Genomic DNA, 18,607 nt, shown 5'->3' with positions numbered 1-18,607 from the left:
TTATGGTCCATGTGAATGTGACAGCGACACCCTGCAAAAGCCATAAGTGTAATTTTTAATCTCATTCAAATCTGTGGCGGTTGAAACGTTTGTGAGGAGAGGGGTGAAAAGGGTAGGAGTGGGCGAGAAGTTCTGTGTTGGAATGCATGTCTCACCTTCTCCTGAACATCTCAGCAAAGATGCAGCCCACACTCCACAGATCCACTGGGGTAGCATAGCTGGACTGCAGCAGCACTTCTGGAGCTCGATACCATAGTGTGACCACCTGAAAATCACACACAAATAAGCAGACAAGAAATTAAGTATATATGCTGAAGCCTGAAATGGGTCTTACGATACTCTTCAAAACCTGCTTACATATTTTCACTATTCAAAAGTGTTTTGCAATGCAGGATCTGTTCAAATTATGTTTGTATTTGTTTTTCAGGAAGACATATCTTCATAATTTCAACTATAATAGAGAATAAGGCCAACAATTCTGTCTTTCTTGATTGGTTTACCTTATTAGTGAGCAAAAGTAACAACGGACATACAGTGCTCCGATGTGGAGGATACAAAAATGCTACGGGTTACGTAATGTTTGAAATCACATCAGGCAATGCAAGGCTCTATGTTCCTGTTCTGGTATACCAAGATCGTGCAAAATTTCCACAGCAAGCCATTGGGGACCTCTCTCGTGGTCTCCATGTGCCTCTATGGAACCCAGGGCCTTTGGCCTTCAATGGTTTACCAACAAACAGGCCATTGAAACTCTAAATCTGTCTCTTTCCTTTTCTCATGCCAGAATCTTACAGTCCTTAAAGCGACAGTTTGGCAAAAATGAAAATCTTTCAAAACAATCAAACTATTATTTTAGACACTGATGTCCAAAATGATCTAACAGACTTACTTTGGTACCACTTTAAAATAAGACTACTTTATAAAGGGTTTATAAATGGTTTACAATTAGTTTATTAATGATTACTAATTAGGTTGTAGATGCCTTAAAAATCATTAATAATCAGTTATAACACATACCGTATTTTTCGGACTATAAGGCGCACCGTATTATAAGACGCACTATCAAAGAACGCCTATTTTCTGGTATTTTTCCATACATAGGGCGCATCGCATTATAAGGCGCGTTAAGTGACACTAGAAAGGGTGCCTATATCAAAGTGAACAGGGGTGGCGCCATGTTTCCCTTCCCCCACGGGGGGGGGGGGGTGTCTTGCCGGTGGAGCGTCTCAGTATACAAATCTCTTTCAAAGTCAAACGAGTGCTGGATATTAATCTACACAGATTCCTCTCCTGAAAACTGTTTATTTGGGTGAGTAACGTGCTTCAGTTTATAGATAGGAACAATACTCCATTTGTTCACTGTGCTTTAATGAGTACGAGCAGTGAAATTACAATAACCAAACATGTTATGAACGTGTCCCTGAATGCTGTGAGGAATAGCCTCAACAGAGCTCTACTTCCTGTATCACTGTGTCACCATATATAGTGCTGTAGTGCAACATTCTCTATCTCCCCCCGAGCCTTTAACATGTAAACAAAGGCTGAAAAATAACAAACGCAGGGACAATGTAATAACAGCAAAAAACTGCAGAAACATATAACAAACAAGGCAGTAAAGCAAGCCAACTGTGCTACACCCAAAAACCCAAAGAAAGACTACCCCACAACATAGTCCTTGTGCCAGGCGGGCGTGCCGGGCGACCGTGTGGATCTGCGTGGGCCTGTCGCAGGGGGTAAGTCAGGCGACGAAGGCGGGGCAGCCTCAGGAGCTGTAGAAGCAGGTGACGGTGCCAAGGGGGCAACTTGGGCCAAGGCCACAGGCGTATGAGGCCGCTCAGAGGGCCGGGAAACGCCCATGGGAGGTGAAGCAAGGGGCGAGGTGGACTGCATAGACAAGGGGGGTTCCAACCCTGTCGCAGGCATCGCCCGGGTACCCAGAGGGTCAGGCATTAGAAGTGGGACGGCAGGCAGTGGGGTGCCAGCGCGGGCAGCCAGGTCGTCGTGGATAGACCGGGAGGTGGGCTGGTCGTTGTGAATAGGGAAGAATTTACGCAGGAATCTCCGGTTCCTAGGGGAGACCCTGCCTGAGCCATCAATCCTGACCACATACTGATCATGCTGGCGCACCTCAACGACACGGCCAGTCTTGTCCCACTTGTTGGGATGAGGCCCTGTCTGATTCTGCACACGCACAAAGTCCCCCACTTTGAGGGGCAGCAGGCGTTTCGTGTGCTCCGCCCAATTGACAGCTGCACGGATGTGGCGTTGGCGCAGGGCCGCCTCCCTCAGTGATAATGTCTCACGCCACGTAACGTGGGGCCTGTACCTCCCGGGCGGAATTGGGATGAAGTCCCTGATTGGTCGACCGAAAACGCACATAGCGGGGGAGAGTCTCATGTCGGGGTCAGGCGTGTTGCGGTAATGCAGTATTGCCCTCTGAACGGAGTCAGTGTCCAGTTCTCCGTTCGGGCCCGTGTTGTCCGTGATGAGCCGCTTCATCGTTTTGACCCCAATCTCAGCACGGCAGTTGCTGTGGGGAAAGGCCACCGACGCAAGGCGGTGGTGCACGCCCCATCTATGCAGAAAGGATCTGGTGTCGGCAGAGGTGAACTCGGGCCCCCCATCAGACGCCAGTTCCTCAGGCGTCCCATACGTAGCAAAGGCCCGGCGCAAGTGGCATATGAGGTCTGCGGCGCCACCCGTCGACTTGGATATGACCGGCCAGTTAGAGTAACGGTCTACAATCACAAGGTAGTGTACACCTCTGTGCATGAAAAAGTCAGCGCACACAGCTTGAAAGGGGTACACGGGCAATACGGGGGGGGTCGGCGGCGCCGCAGGCTGAGAGGGCGCCATCCGATGACAGTGTTCGCAGCCATTCCGAGTGGCAAGGATATCGGCCGACATGCCCGGCCAGAACACGGACGATTCTGCACGGGCGGTCATCATGGAAACACCCTGGTGAGCAGCGTGCAGGGCGTCCAGCACTTCGCTGCGCAGGGAGGGTGGTATCACCACCCTGTCTCTGTACAGGATCACCCCATCGGCAGATGTGATGTCCTCGCGGTACTGGTAGAAACCACGGAGTGCCACGGGCATCCCCGCCCTGGATGTGGGAAAGCTGTCAGCCGCCAGCTCCTCCAGCGCACGCATGTCATCGTCACTGCTGGTGGACTCCCTGACACGGTCCCATGTCACAGATCGTAGTGACTCAAGCCCTGCAGCGCACCAGGTCAGGTCACCGTCATCGTCATCATCTGCGGGCCCTGTCCGTCGTATGAGAGACAGAACGTCAGCGTGTGCGCTGGGCGAGAAGTGGGTCACCATGGCGGCAAGGTCGTCCGGGAGATCCATGGGCGACGGACAAGGCGTGCCAACCGGTCTGCGCGACATGGCGTCTGCTGCCCTGTTCTTCATGCCGGGGACATGTATGATGCGAAAGTGGTAGCGCAGGGTCTTTTCTTTGAGGTTCCTGAGGCGAGGGTTGGGTATGTCATCGAGTGCCCTGTCTCCGAGGAGCTTAAGCAATGGCTTGTGGTCTACAGCCACAATGAGGTCCTTGCAGCCCAGGACGAAGTAGCGGGCCTTATCCAAGGCGTCGGCGACGGCGAGTGCTTCGCCCTCAATAGGCGCGTACCTGGACTCAGCAGCGTGGGTGAACCTGCTGCCAACCAAGGTCACCTTCCAGCCGTCAGTGCAGCAGAGTGGCTTGACTGGCATGCACCGGCAATGTTTTTGGAACAGCCAGAAGCCGACTCCCTCTTTCGACCAGTCCGTGGCGAGGCATGTGGGTTTGGACTTGTCAAAAATGCGGACACCGCGCTCTATCTCCCGTACGATTGTCTCTTTGGACTCGCGGAAGACCTCTTCCAGCTCCGAGGACCACTCGAAGCGCACACCATTCTGCAGGAGCCTCCGGAATGGTTGCATGCGCTCAGCCATACTGAAGGCGTAGGCCACCTGGTTGACCAGACCAAACCAGGATCTGACATCAGTGACGTTACGTGGTCGGGGAAAGTCTCTGATTGCGTCCAGGTAACGACTGCATGGCCGTACGTCGGTCATGGTGATGGTGAAGCCAGCGAAGTCCACAGTGGGAGAGGCGAAGACGAACTTGTCCGGGTTGAGGATGATGCCGTTCCTGCCGCAGATGTCTAGCCATTGCACTGCCTGGAAATAGGCCTCCTCGATAGTGTCGGCCCATAGCAATGCGTCATCCACACACTTGGTTTTGTTGGTAATGTCCGCGACCACCTCATCGTAGCGTCGTGAGTAACCATCCCCCGATGCTATGTACCCCTGCGGGGCTGAAAGGTACCGGTACCTCCCCCACGGGGTGATGAATGTCGTTTTGTGGCGGTCATCCTCGTGCAATGGGACACTGTGGTAGCCATTCCAGGCGTCGAACACAGTTTTATATTTCCCGCTGGGGACCTGCCTCGCCTGGTGAAATGGGGACTGCGTGTGGTGGGTCTCGCGGAGGGCATGCTTGTTCAGGGCTTGGAAGTCAACCGTACGCCGCGGCTTGCCGTTCTTTTTTGCACATATCACCATGCGATGACACCATGTCACTGGTGTGCCAATGGGCACCTCCTCCAGCACGCCAAGGCGAACGTCCTGGTCGAGGCCGGCCTTCACCTCGCTCTGCCAGTGTATGGCCACCGGGATGGGGGTGTGGTGGGCCACTGGCATCGTGTCGTCCTCGAGCATGAGTCGAAGTGGTGGACCAGACATTCTTGGTAGGGGTTGGTGAGGGCACGTGTTGAATGTGCTCTGAGCATACAGTTTTAGGAGGTGCCCCTTTAAGGCCTCCCTGTTGGCCATCGTAGCTGGCATGGGGAGCGTGGTAGGCTTGGTCGGTGGCTCTGCACGACGCGGGCAATCACACGGGTCTGAGGTCGCCAGGTTGACCTCACCGAGTGTTGGGAACTTGTCCGATATCATACCAAGGTCCACGCAGGCTGCACGGGAGAGGAATATGCGATCCGAGGTGTCCGTCACGTATGCGATCTGACGCGTTTCCAACCTCCGGGTGTCACTGCTGTCGCCGGCAAACCTAACAATGGCGGCCCCGAGGATGCGTATCCCCTCATTGTTAGCGGCTCTCATGGCCATGGACACCGGGATGAGGTCGTCGGTGCTTAGACCCAGCTGCTGGGCAACCTTGATACCGATAAGACAGCTCTGGCAACCTGTGTCGGCCATGGCAGGTAGGGTCACAGTGCGGGTGTGCTTCCTAAGAGTCAGACCTAGTGCTTCGTAATCCTCACGCTCAACGGTAAGGGTAAGACGGATGTATGGCTGTGGGTTAGATGGGCGCTTCATCCACTTGTCGCACATGTCGTCATACAGGTGGTGGGCTAAGGGCAGCGTGCACGTTTCGTTGTCGGCACTGTCCACGGTGAGTGTGCATAATTCGCTGACCACTGTCGTCTGCTGTTCCCCGTACACCCCGTCAACTTCTTCTGGTGGGGGTCTAGATGGACGACCACCCAGGCAGACCTTGTCAAGGTGATTTTGGCGGCTGCATTTCCGACACGTCTTGCCATACGCGGCGCATTCAATGCGTCGGATACGCCACTGTGGTGTCTTGCCATGGCCTGTCTCACCACAATAGATGCAGATCCCCTCGGGTTTCACCTTCATTCTTTCTTGTCTTTGGCTACCCTTGTTGCGGACATCCTGCTGTTTCCCTCGCCGATATGAACTGCTGATTGAGTCTGTGCTTTGGGGGTCAAGCAGGCGCGAAACGGAGCGCTTTCCTGATTCTTTAGCTTCGATGTACTCTATCATGTCTTTCAACGGCATATCTTGATTTTTCTCGCCCAGTAAATCAAGCTGTATCTCTTGGTCTGCTATGCCTCGGGCTATCACATCACGTAATATTTCCTCTGTAAAGTCGTTAACTTGGCCGCAACCCTCTTTGGTGCACTTCATTTCATACTTGCATGTGTCTGCCTGCCCCTTTAAGCGAGCGTGGAACGACCTAACGGGCTCCTCGTGTCCCTGCCGCATTTTGGATAGGGCTACCCGAGCCACCATTGTGTTCTCTGCACGGACAGCAAGCACTCTCATAGCTGTGAGAACATCCTTTTCCTCACTGTCCACGAGGCTCCTACCTGCTGCACGGGTGAGGTCTTTTCTTAAATCCTCCTCGCAGCACTCGAGTAGTTGCGTGACGACATCGGAGCCGGTTAATTTAGTGCCCCGTTTGTATTCGGCCCAGCGGGTTAGAAAGTATGACCACGTCTCAGCCGTCCCTGCCAACGCGATGGAGGGTCGCTTTAGCTTCTCTGCCTTAGCGTTAAGATGTGGTTCTCTGGGGGCTGCAGCGTGAGTGGTCGCGTGAACGTTCAGCATCGCTGCCACCACTGCTGCCTCCGCATGTGTGGCCACATAGTCACAGTTTGCGACGGGGCAATGTACATCCATTCTCAGCCTTGTGGGTTTATCTCTCGCTCTCTTTGCTCTCAATAGTGCACTTAATCATGGATCTGCGGCAGCGGGCTGCTCATCAATGTATTTGCATCCCACTCACTTGTTATTCGCATTCCAGCGCTGATGAACTCCGTTTGATAAAGTCCGGATGTTTGGTTATAGATAGGAACAATACTCCATTTGTTCACTGTGCTTTAATGAGTACGAGCAGTGAAATTACAATAACCAAACATGTTATGAACGTGTCCCTGAATGCTGTGAGGAATAGCCTCAACAGAGCTCTACTTCCTGTATCACTGTGTCACCATATATAGTGCTGTAGTGCAACATTCTCTAGTTTATTTACAGTAAGCTTAGATTTCCAGATGTCCACTAAGGCTTGCTGCACCAGCGTTAGCATAGCTATCCGCTAGCACGCTAGCTAGTCCCCTAAACTAGTAAAGTTAACCCAAACTTAAACGACAGCGTTACACTGAGTAATCCTGCGTGTTCTGGTAAGACAGTGAGATATTAGCTAGCGATTCGTCCCCCGTAGCTTGTTTTAACACGGTAAACAAGCAGATTACAGGCTGATAAAACTCACCTCTGAGAGAGTTAGCGCTTAGCATCTAGCTAATGCTAGCCAGGCAAAGCAGCACAGACTTACAGGCTGATAACTCACCTCTGAACGGTGAACGCTTAGCGATTAGCATCTAACTCTAATAATACTGCTCCAGCAGTATTAAAAGTACTAAATTTAGATAATACTGATCTCTGAACAGTGAAAAAGCTAGCTAGCTTAGCGGTTAGCATCTAGCTAATGCTATTGCTGCTCCAGCCACGGAGCTGCACGGCTCTGCACGGAGTGTGTGTTTACTTTAGATAATTTAGATAATACTGATCTCTGAACAGTGAATAAGCTAGCTAATGCTATTGCTGCTCAGCCTCGGAGCTGCACGGCTCTGGACTCTGTATAGCACTGAAACTCTCTATAACGCTGCACCGAGTGCGTGTTTACTGCTCCTTACAACCTGACGGGTAAAATCCATACAAAAGGCGCACCGTATTATAAGACGCACTGTCAATTTTTGTGAAAATTAAAAGTTTTTAAGTGCGCCTTATAGTCCGAAAAATACGGTACATAGAAAGGGCAACAATGACCTGTAGTTTGCCAAATAGTGAACCCACAGTGAAATCCACATCTATATTGATGCCCTTATTACGTATGTTTTATAACTGATTATTTATGAATTTTAAGGCATTTACAACCTAATTAGTAACCATGAATAAACTAATTGTAAACCATTTATAAACCCTTTATAAAGGTAGTCTTATACTTTTGACATAAAAGTAGATAAAAGTAGATTTTATACATATAATTTTATATAGATTATATATATATAGAAAGTAACTGCTGTATTTCTGTATGTTCTATATGTTACAGTATGTTACATATCCCTGCACCTTATTCTACCACGCATAATTCATTGTACTGTATCAGTACTGCACTATCCTGTCTGTTATATTGTCTTGTCTGTTGTATTTATTGTATTTTTTGTATTGTTATAGTTCTTTGTTGCATTTTATGTTTGTCTAGTGTATTGTTGTTCCACGTTGCACCATGGTTCCGGAGGAAAGTAATTTCGTTACACTGTGATTTACCTGTACTCAGATGTAATGACAATAAAAGCCTCTCGACTCTTGACTAGACTTGACTTGAAAACATAGCTGATTGACTGTATTCTGGCTAATGGCAAAAACAGCAAAATATCTAGATTTCTTACCAAACTATCAATAAAAACTACGTTTAGTCCTTAAACTCAGTGACATCCTATCCAGCAGGCCAGCGTCAGAGCCTTCCAGCTCCAAGTGAGGCCTGGCTAGACGACATTTGCGCAGCAGAGGCGCACTGTTAACAGCTACAGTAGGGAGAGCCTCCAGACGAAACTCAGTGACCCTGCTCCAGAAAGTGGACGGCTTCCAGGTGCTTTCCCTCTCCGGCATGCTGTCCTCCCCGCGGGCTCCGGGCCCAGAAACCCTCCGGCTTATCAGCCAAATCAGCCGCCCCTGTGTTTGTAAGCAAAGCCTGGGGCGTCGATCAGGGGCGTGTACTGTAAAACGTGAGGCGAACTGGCACGGTGCCAGCGGACGCAGCGCAGAGAGCGCGTCACTACTAATGAGTGCTGGTGTGGGAATGAAGCTGCGAGCAGACAGACAGACCACACGCCACTGATTAGACACTAATTAGAGTAATCTGTGATCCAGTGACACACACACACACACAGGATACACTGCATAAGGAATCTGATTCAAGAGTTATGCAGCTAGGAGTTAGCAATGTTTGGTTTAATGGGCCACCATGGACAAAATTACTTGAATTATAAATAAAAATGAGACCTTAGACCCATCTAAGTTTTCCATATATGGAAAGTATGATGCAAAAAACAGCCCATGGCTAATTTGGGATTGTTGTAAAATTACAATCATACTCAGATTTACACACCTCCACCTGTTTACTGTAGCGGTAACAGTTTAGCCTGCTGGTTCACGTGCAAAATGTCTGTAGTCTTGGGGAAATCTGAAATCTATTAAAGAATCTACCCACCAGCTCACGAAGAGTTTTAGCACGAGTGTGCAGAGACACATAGTGTCACATAGTAATGAGTGTGCAGGGATGAAAGTCACATATTCAGCAATTGATCAACCTTAAGATCATTATATTTCACAGACGGTGGGCTTTGGTCACCATAACTCACAAGTAAATTTTATGTTGTAATGATCATTTATATACATAATTGCTGCAGTATCATTACAATCTTTTTAATTCATATAGATGAAGAAAGGTTAGAATATGAACCAAAGACCGAAGTCCGAACCAAGGTACACGTGTTTGTTACACTGTATACATTTGGTTTTGGTTTCACATTTTCATTTAGGGTGTGCACAAAGAAACATAGCTACATTCTGTCATCATCATCTGCATGAGCTGCATCTCTATATACCTGGCATTTAGTGATTTGTAGAAGGGTGTGCATCTAATATGTTTGTGTTCTCAGTTTGGTAAGTTGCCTTTTTTTAGGTGTTTCAGGTCCCAAATTCTGCCACATTCCTGTTAGAATCTGACTCTCTTTAAGTGCATGTAAATGATAATAGTAGATTACCCTTAGATTCCTTTTATTTCTTTTAGTTGTTAATTATCAAAGTTTTTTCTCACTACCAACAAACCAGAACATGGTTTAGTTAATCTGTACCGAGACAACCTCTTTTGTTTGTAATTTTTGTCTTTTGAGAAGTGGCACCTTTCACACCTGTTTTGATTCTGACCCAGCTAAAAAATCAGTAGGCATAAAAGCAGCACTAAAAACTAATGTTTGTAAGCTGACTTCAGAAAAAAGTAGCATATGAGCGCTTTAGGGTTTGATGCATTGTAATTCTGATGCTAAGCGCCACCTTGATAGTCTGACTCAAATACCACTGGCGGGCTGAAGGGTTTCGCAACCTGACTCTACACTACACTACACCTAATTCAAGGTGGCGATGCAATTTAAGTGTCAGTAGAATTCAATTTACCTCATGTTTTTGTGTGAAGTAAGCTATATTTAGTGGTGGGTAGCATGCACTACACGGACACTTTCTCATCTTAGTCTTCCTGATTAAGCGGAACTGGAGAGGAAGTCAAAGATGAACTTTTTGTCTTTCTGTTCTCATGTGACCTCACCAGAGACATTCTAAAATAGCCACTCTTTACCCCACTCTCTCCCTGCCCCCACAGACACTCTCTTCCACTCTCATCATTAAAAAACAGACACTCATTCAGACAGTGGTTGTTAATGACCCTTGGTGCTGTAGAGTTCCTTACAGTTCAGCCCAGCACTAACTGACTCATTACATACATATAGACACGGGGGCTGGAGAACATGGTACCTCAGATATTCTAATCTATGTTTAGAAATGACTGATGATGATCATTTTAAACTCAGATTTCCAGTGTGTGTTTTGTATGTAACCATTGATGTTAAGCTAAGTACACAAGCAGCTTTTTCTGGGGGGGGGGGGGGTGCTGCACGACTTCTAGGAAGAACCGCAGTTGAAGTATATATCCGTTTTTCTCAAGCTTGTGTGTGTTGTGGTGAGACCTTCTATTAACGCACGCATGCACACACATACAGCCTTCTTTTAAGAATGCCACTGCTCTGCAGAGCACTTTTGCAGGTGAAGGCAGCAGCTACTGAGATGTGCTCGATATAAGTTATTTAAAAACTATAAAAGAGCAATTATTTATAGAGTGTGTCACACATTAAGTTTACTGTTTATAGTAAACTGCAAAGCTTGAACAGGGTTTGAGTAGGGGGTTTAAAAAATATTGATATTATAAAGTGTCACAATGTTTTGCAATACTGCATCGATTCTCAAAAGAACAATTGAGATATTATACATATTTTACATATGAATATTGGTATCAGACTGTGGTTCATTTTGTGTTGCGTTTAATAGTGTTTTCATACCTGAAAGTCTGGATCTAAGTTCGCGTGTTACAGTTGGTCTGGCTGGTTTTGGTTTCACACTGCAGTTTAGCAAGAGGACAAAAAACGTTACTACATCCTGTCTTTATCAGCTATGTGGGTGGAGTCTCTCTATACTTTATAAAAATGGATTTGCAGTTATGAGTTCAGCCAGCTGCTTTGTCAGAATCCGACTCCCCTAACGTTTGTGTCCATACTGCTGTGTGCCGCGTCTGCACGCCAAGGGGTGTCAGATTTTGGCACAACACCGACTCTTTTTTCCTCTGGTTTGTTTAATTGGTCTGAAAGTCTGAACTATCTAGAAAAGTAGTTTTAAGGCATTTTCTCACCAGCACAATTTGGTCCGGTTAAAATGGACTCTTTGTACCTTTAGTGCTGTTCGATTAAGCAGGTGTGAAATCAAAACAACCAACCCAAGACCTGCTAGAGGAGGTGATCTCAGTCTGGTCCCAAACAACCTCTGGAGCGGTTTGCTTGTGATGAGAGCGTGATCCAGTCTCGATCCGACCCAGCTAATAAATATACTCCTTTTATTTGAGCTAAACTGCTAATAAGACACAGTTTAATCTGATATATTAGCCAGATAACGATAATAACCACAGCTATTAACAAGCGCTGTCTCTGCTTTCCGTGCAAAGCAGTTTCACATTGAACACCACATGTGCTGTGTTCACTACGTTTCAGCGTTGTGTGCTAAAGCAGCTTCACACTGCATAGATATATACGCACTGGAACACAGAATCATTTCACAATATTTACTTTCTTGTTCCTGTGCCAGACAGATCTGACCGATCAGAGGAAACAGTGTGCTCGCATGGTTTATTAGTGCATATTTTGGTGCGTTTAGGTTTGTGCCTGTGTGAAAACAAACCAAATCGTAGGATAAAACTAACTCATCAACTGATTCGCTTTTTTAAACACATCGACACGCAATATTAACATCAGTTAGAAGATGTATTTCATCTCCATCTTGCGGGTGCAGGTACAGTGTTAAACATTACCGCTTATTTATGGTAGCACAGTCTGTGTGCATTAAGAAATCCAAGAATAGAGTATTAATGCACTGGAAAACACGATTACTGAGCTAAAATCCAGCTCTCTGTATTAATTTTTTTTATCTGACTTTTAGATCCTATTCTGATCTAAGTAACCAAAGTATGCTGTAACTGAATAATCAGATAACTGCAGTAATCCAGTTATGAACAGATTTCTGAGCCATGTAAACTCTCTGTGTTGTACTCTGTTTTCAGAATCCCCCTTGTTTCTTCCAATACACAGCCCTTTTAAAACATGCTAATCCCGACTATGGTCTTTCTACAGCCATTGGTCAACTCTAAAAAGACCCAACATCACCTCAGGTCTCACACAGCAGTAACCTGTAACATTTTTAGTCACGTTCTTTTCAGTTTGTCACTTGCCTGTGAAACTGTTTGAACTCGTGTCACGTGTTGCACACCCAGAAAAGGGTTCCTCTGTCAAACGGCACGTGACACTGTCTGAAGAATGACTACTGACTTCAGAGAGAATGCAAAACGAACTCGAACAGCGTCTCTGTGAATAAACTGAATGAAATGCAGGGGGTGTCGGGTTGAAGTGATGAAACGCCTTCCTCTTGCATGCCTCACCAGCTGATGCATGCTTGTTTGTTTTTTCCTATTTTTACTGCAGCACAAACAAGCCTGGCTCAGAAGTACAGGGTAAGCCAGCTGAACTTGAGCCTCAGTCTTCCGTTAAACCTGCTTTCACACCTGAAACAAAAGGCCAAACTTTTATAGGTTGTATGTTTTACACACACTTCTCCTAAATACCCAAATTATGCTTACCAGACAGGGGAATTTTACTTATCTACTTACTATTATACTTATCTAAAAGTATCCTGTACCTGATCTTTGAATAAATGTAATAATTTGTTGTTGTGATATGAGTCCTTAACTTATACTGACAAATTATATAATTCATGTACTTCAAATGGTGTTTAATAGACATATCTCTATTACAAAAAGTGTTTTTCTATATCAGGAGTTGACTTATAAATTATGGACATTTTTGTCGATTCTACTTGTTTATTCAGTTGGTCAGTCTTTAAACAATTAATGATGAGCCTCTGCTTGGCTAGAACAAAAACCTGCAACCAAACTGGCCATTTCTGATACCGCTGTTCTATATATACAGTACAAATACATGTGAACTATGACCATTTTATATGCAGAGATGAGATACAAAATCAGATGCTTATGTCCAGATTGCCTTTGGTTCAATTCTCTAGAATTTTACTTCCCATTTTTTTTTTTATCCCATTTTCTCACCAATTTACAAGGCCAGTTACCCAATCCACATTAGGACTCTCACTATCACTACTGATGCCCCAACACACCAGGAGGGTGAAGACTGGCACATGCCTCCTCCAACACATGTGAAGTCAGACTCCGCCAGCATTGCCGAGTAGCATCACAGTGCACTCAGGGAAAAGTACAGCGATACATCAGCTCACAGGAGCCTCTAGGAGTGATGATGGGAAAGAGCACCATCTACCCACCCAGAAAGTGCAAGGCCAGTTGTGCTCTCTTAGGGCTCTAGCAGTTGATGGCAAGCTGCATGACCGGGATTCAAACCAGCAATATCCTGATCATAGTGGCAGCGCATTAGTCCGCTGGACCACTTGGAGCGCCTATGTGGTTATATTCTGCTCAGGTGAAAACGTTTTTTTTATTTTAACATGACAAGAAAAACACACAGTAACTGATTTTTTAATACTCATTTACTCAACTACCAAACTAAGTAACATACGTAAGTGAATATAATTACATGGGAAATAAGTACTTGAAGTGTACTTGAAGTATCACGTCCATCCTTTGCATGATGCTTTTTTGCATTTACAGTGGCACAGCAGATGTGGAAGCGGAGGTAAATTGACTGCACTGTTTAGTTTATGACACCCTTTGTGGCTTGACCAATAAAGTGCTACTGTTATTTGAATTCTAAAACTGATGAGGTAGTAATCTCTCCCTCTTCCTCTCTGGTGCTGCAGAGCTTTGTGCTGCCCTGCCCGCTAAACAGAAGAACAGAAGAGTCAGAAAAAGCGATCCTGGCAGCTTCAGATTAAAGGACAGCATTCTGTGCATTCCTATCGGGTGAGACAGTGCGGGCCCACTCAGCACAAGGGGAAACAGCAGCACAGCAAGCTCTTCTCTGCAGCGCTGCCCAGGCACATCCACACAGCCCTCACTCCACCGAGCAGCACAGCCGCCAGACTGTGCCTGCCTGCACTTCGCCTACTGCTTTACAGCCAGCAGGCCCTCCGGAGTCGGACCCCCCACCCCCCGAACCCGCTAGAATTAAAACAATAGAGACACAACGTGATTAAGAATAAGGCCGGCCGATGGGTTTGGCCGGGAGCCTGTGTTTACATTCTCTCTCTCAAAGGAAGCGAAGGATGAAAGGCCTCTTCAGACCTTCATCCGCATTCTTTCAGGCCACCCCTGGACACTTTTAAAGGGACAAGTCCACTAACTTGGTGGAGGACAAAGCTCTTCGGTTGAAATGAGCCTCCAATGAAGACCCCTCATTCAGTTAATAACACATCTGATCTGTGATATCATTACCCCACATTTAGGAGCCCACTGCTCTGTCTGGTTTTCTGCTGGAGTGTGAACAGTGCATCTTTTAAGACAAGTTTGAAGAAACAGAATATTTGCCTGTATATTACAAAATATACATAAAATGCATTTGTAAATTTTAGCAGGATGTTTTTAGGTGAGCAGTTTAATTTAGTACTTGGAATACGGAACCGAACGGAGCAACAGTGTCCTGGATCATTTAATCGAATTACAGAATAGAGTGCATCTTAGTCTATAACTGGTATGAATCGTATAAAGGAGTATGAACTTTGCAAGCTGGTGAGATTTAGCTTTTAGTATTGCCCTCGTTTACTTGCCAGGGTTAGTCTATAAATAGTAAGATTCAACTGTCCCTTCTTGTGTGCTTTTATGACCAGTTTGGTGGCTTCATTATTATCTCCAATTTTCAGCTACTGACTGTTAGACCAGTCTCCAAAAAAACATGCAGAAATGTAAGCAAACGTAAAACGTAAGTACTGTCAAAGTATATATATTTGCATGCATTCAATACCCTGATTTTTTTTTTCTTTTGTGCATCACACTATTGGCTGCTGACCATGGTGTGATGTAATGTCACTTGCGTAGCTTGCATGTCATGTAGAATTACACACATTACAACCACATCTTACATTATTCAATAGCTTCTTAATAGATCAACATTTTCTAAGCATGCACTTCACGTCACTCACTAAACCATGATAATGGAAGTGAACGTCGAGGTGACACTGACTGTATTCTCACGAGCAACTATTTGCATTGCATCACTGTGAATTACTGTAATTACTGTACATGCATAATAGGCTCACACTTAGCCAACTCATGAGGATGGATGGATCTACCACCTCCCCTCCTGCCATGTTTTGTCTCCGGACGAACCATTCTTCGCCTTGCAGTCAAATGGGCTGTAAACACCATTATTGTAAAGCCCCAGAGTCATTCAGTGGGGGTTTTTCCCCTGCTCTTTTAAAAGCTCATTTACAATGGCAACAATACTGTAAGTCCCGGCCAAGAGCCGAGAAAGATCTATGAAGTCACAAGTGAGAGGAGCGTGTAAACTGTATACAGTTAAAAAAAAGGAGCAAAAAAAAAAAGCTCCACAACTGCTGCCAAAGTATGCAGAGCTTACAGGAATGCTGTATGGGGCCCTCTCTGAGCGAACAAAGAGAGCACAGTCAGCCTCTCTTTCCCCTGTGCTACCACATCCGCACATCATTAGTTGGAAAATTCCTGATATATGCTGTAATTTTTTTTGGTACAGGCAGAGCTTTAATATCCAGATGCCCTTGCACCCCCCCGCCCCCCCCCCCCAACAGTCTTCCTCTCGGATTGGCCTGCAGCCAATTACCGTCAACAATTAATACAGATGGGGTCTGAGAGCAAGGCCGCACTGCTCCCGCGTGGATGGCCAGCGGCGAGGGTCACGCAGGAAATACCAAATAAGAAGCTCACCGTGCATCGTGCTGTGCCTCTGTTGGTGTGACGATTGCAGTTTCAGATTTAGACCGACCCTCCTTCCTTTCTTTTTCTCTATCTCTTTCTTTCCCTCTTTCTTTGTCACAGTTACAGCATGCAAGCTCGTTTTTTCCTTCCGTCTTCTTCCCTTTTGGAATACCGGGGGAGATATCTAAACATTCCCAGAGTGTGCCGCACGTGCTCTCCTGCGTGCTATGTTTTCCTTTTTTCCCCCCGCCATGCTCGCTGCCTCTGTGTCTATCCAGAATGGAAGCACATTGTCTGGCAAAGCCCAGGCTGCTCTTACCTCACCGCAAGCCCCTGCTGCAAATCTCACTTCACTTCAGTTTTCACTGTAGGTACAGTGCCTGCATGATGACAGCTGTGTACCAAAATCAATAAGAAGGTCATTTGTTCTTGATATAATTCATGAATAAATGATAGGGTGTGCTTCAGGTTCAATGTGTTTGGATTTTTTCATTTTTACCAGATTGTTTTTGAAGGAGTGAATGCTAGAGAGGTCTGTTGGAGTTTGAGATCATCCTTCTGCAAAAGCTGACTCTGGAAATCACACTGACTCAGGAATAGTTACGGTCAAGTCTGATTCACATAGTAACCTGTATTCCAGTAACTAATCTGAAGATAATGTGCTGCTCTCCAGTACAGTAACAATCTTATTGTCCTACAGTTGCCGTCATGTTTTACCATTTAGTCAGCATTGTTTAAGGCCCATCTACAGCTCTGGAAAAGTAGAGACCACTTACCTTTCTTTGATTTTACCAAATTAAAAACCTCTGGAATATAATAAAGAGGAAGATGGAAGATCACAAGCCATCAAACCATGCAGAACTGCTTGATTTTTTGCACCAGTAGTGGCATATAGTTATCCAAAAGCAGTGTGTAAGACTGGTGCAGGAAAACATGCCAAGATGCATGAAAACTTTGCATGAAAAAAAGGTTATTCCACCAAATATTGATTTCTGAAATAATACATTCAAATAAATGCTCCAAGTGACAATATTTTTATTTGGAATTTGGGAGGAATTCCAGAAGTTGTTTGTAGTTTATAGAATAAAACAACAATGTTCATTTTACTCAAACATCTTCCTATAAAGCTAATATATATATATATATATATATATATATATATATATATATATATATATATATATATATAGCAAAATCAGAAAAACTGATTCCGAAACTGAAGTGGTCTCTTACTTTTTTCCAGAGCTGTATGTAAATTTTGGAAATATATAGTGAACCAGTTTTTTAACATTGCCTTGCCATGAGCTTGCTGTTCAGTGGTTTATTTCACTTGCAATCTATACAGGTGTGGGCATTTCCAAGCTGTCCCCTGAGGTAACATTTCATGATCAACTTACATGCTGCTATCCCATGACTTTTGGCTTGTCTGTGTATAATGAGTCAGTATTGTTGTTGTTATTGTTAACAGGTTTGGAGTTGGTCTGTTTAACACTTCTGCTTTAGTTATTCTAGATTTTGAGGTTTACAGGTTTGTTTTTCCTTATTCAGCTATGTCAAATCTCTAAATCCTGTCCATATTTAAAAAAGTTAAATAAACAGTGATGGACCAGGATGTATCAATCTCTCTTTAAACTAATAACTAAACTCCTACAGTAAATTAATGCGCCATGTTTTCCATGCACATTAAGGTTTCATCAGAACCAGAAACCAGTTAATGTGAGAAAGTTTTTGAAGTCGTAATCCCCCACAACTAATTTACACTAACAGCTCTCTTGGAAAACACGTGTTATTTATGACCATCACTTACATTCCATTACTTGTGCTCTTGGGCGAGAACTCTTTATCCAAAATAATTTGTACAAGCCATTGCCTCACCTATTATTCCAGGTGTAACAACAGGGGCCCCGTAAACTCAAATTACTGCTCACCTGTTTCATATCAACCCCTGTAAGCCTTCCTCCAACTGTTCCCACACAGTCTGCACTCTACAGGCTTCGTATGATGATCCAACCCAGAACAGTTCTCACAAAAGACCAAAAGTATTTGTGCAGATTCTTTGTGTAAACCCCTTCAATTCTGAGTGTATTCATGCTGTTTCTGTTACACTATAAATAATATAGCTGCAAGACGAAACAAGACAGTCACTGAGTTATGCCCTACCTTCTCGATACAATGTTTATTAATCAGTTTCCGTTTTGTTCAGAATGGATTTGGCAGAATGGTCTTGTTGGTCTATATATATATAAGGGAAATGTATCTGTCTATAAAACGGCACACGTGCATACATTGATATGTTGATAATGCTGCATCAACAGAGACAGAGATTTTAAATGATGAGAGCGGTCACTGGTTAAAAGATGAATGACAGTTATCGTAACAAGCAACATGGCGTCTTCTCTTTAAAAAGCAGAAGCTCAGGTTCAAGTGCAAGCCGAACAAACAGGGTTTGCTACTGACAGCACTAAGTGCATGCCTACAGTCAAAAAGACACATGTCTGTTCACATTCATGTTGCATGTCCATGAATAGGCTATGTATACAATATAGGACCAGATTTGGCATGTCCATACAGCCCTGAAAAAAAAAACAAATCTGTCACATTAAAAGCAAA

At 45.1% G+C, this 18,607-nt stretch overlaps 1 protein-coding gene across 1 annotated transcript in view; it reads right to left on the bottom strand.

Moving 5' to 3' along the window:
* Positions 1-18,607, bottom strand: part of cdk6 (cyclin-dependent kinase 6) — a 64,318-nt gene that overhangs the window by 19,295 nt on the left and 26,416 nt on the right. The window contains exon 4 of the mRNA XM_007259796.4: positions 156-265. Coding sequence (XP_007259858.2) covers positions 156-265 — 110 coding nt within the window. The remainder of the gene's footprint in view (positions 1-155; positions 266-18,607) is intronic.

The sequence above is a fragment of the Astyanax mexicanus genome, chromosome 3, assembly GCF_023375975.1.
Source record: "Astyanax mexicanus isolate ESR-SI-001 chromosome 3, AstMex3_surface, whole genome shotgun sequence".
In the NCBI taxonomy this organism is placed as follows: Eukaryota; Metazoa; Chordata; class Actinopteri; order Characiformes; family Acestrorhamphidae; genus Astyanax; species Astyanax mexicanus.
Note: the sequence above shows the minus strand (reverse complement) of the source record. Positions and strands in the feature narration are given on the sequence as shown.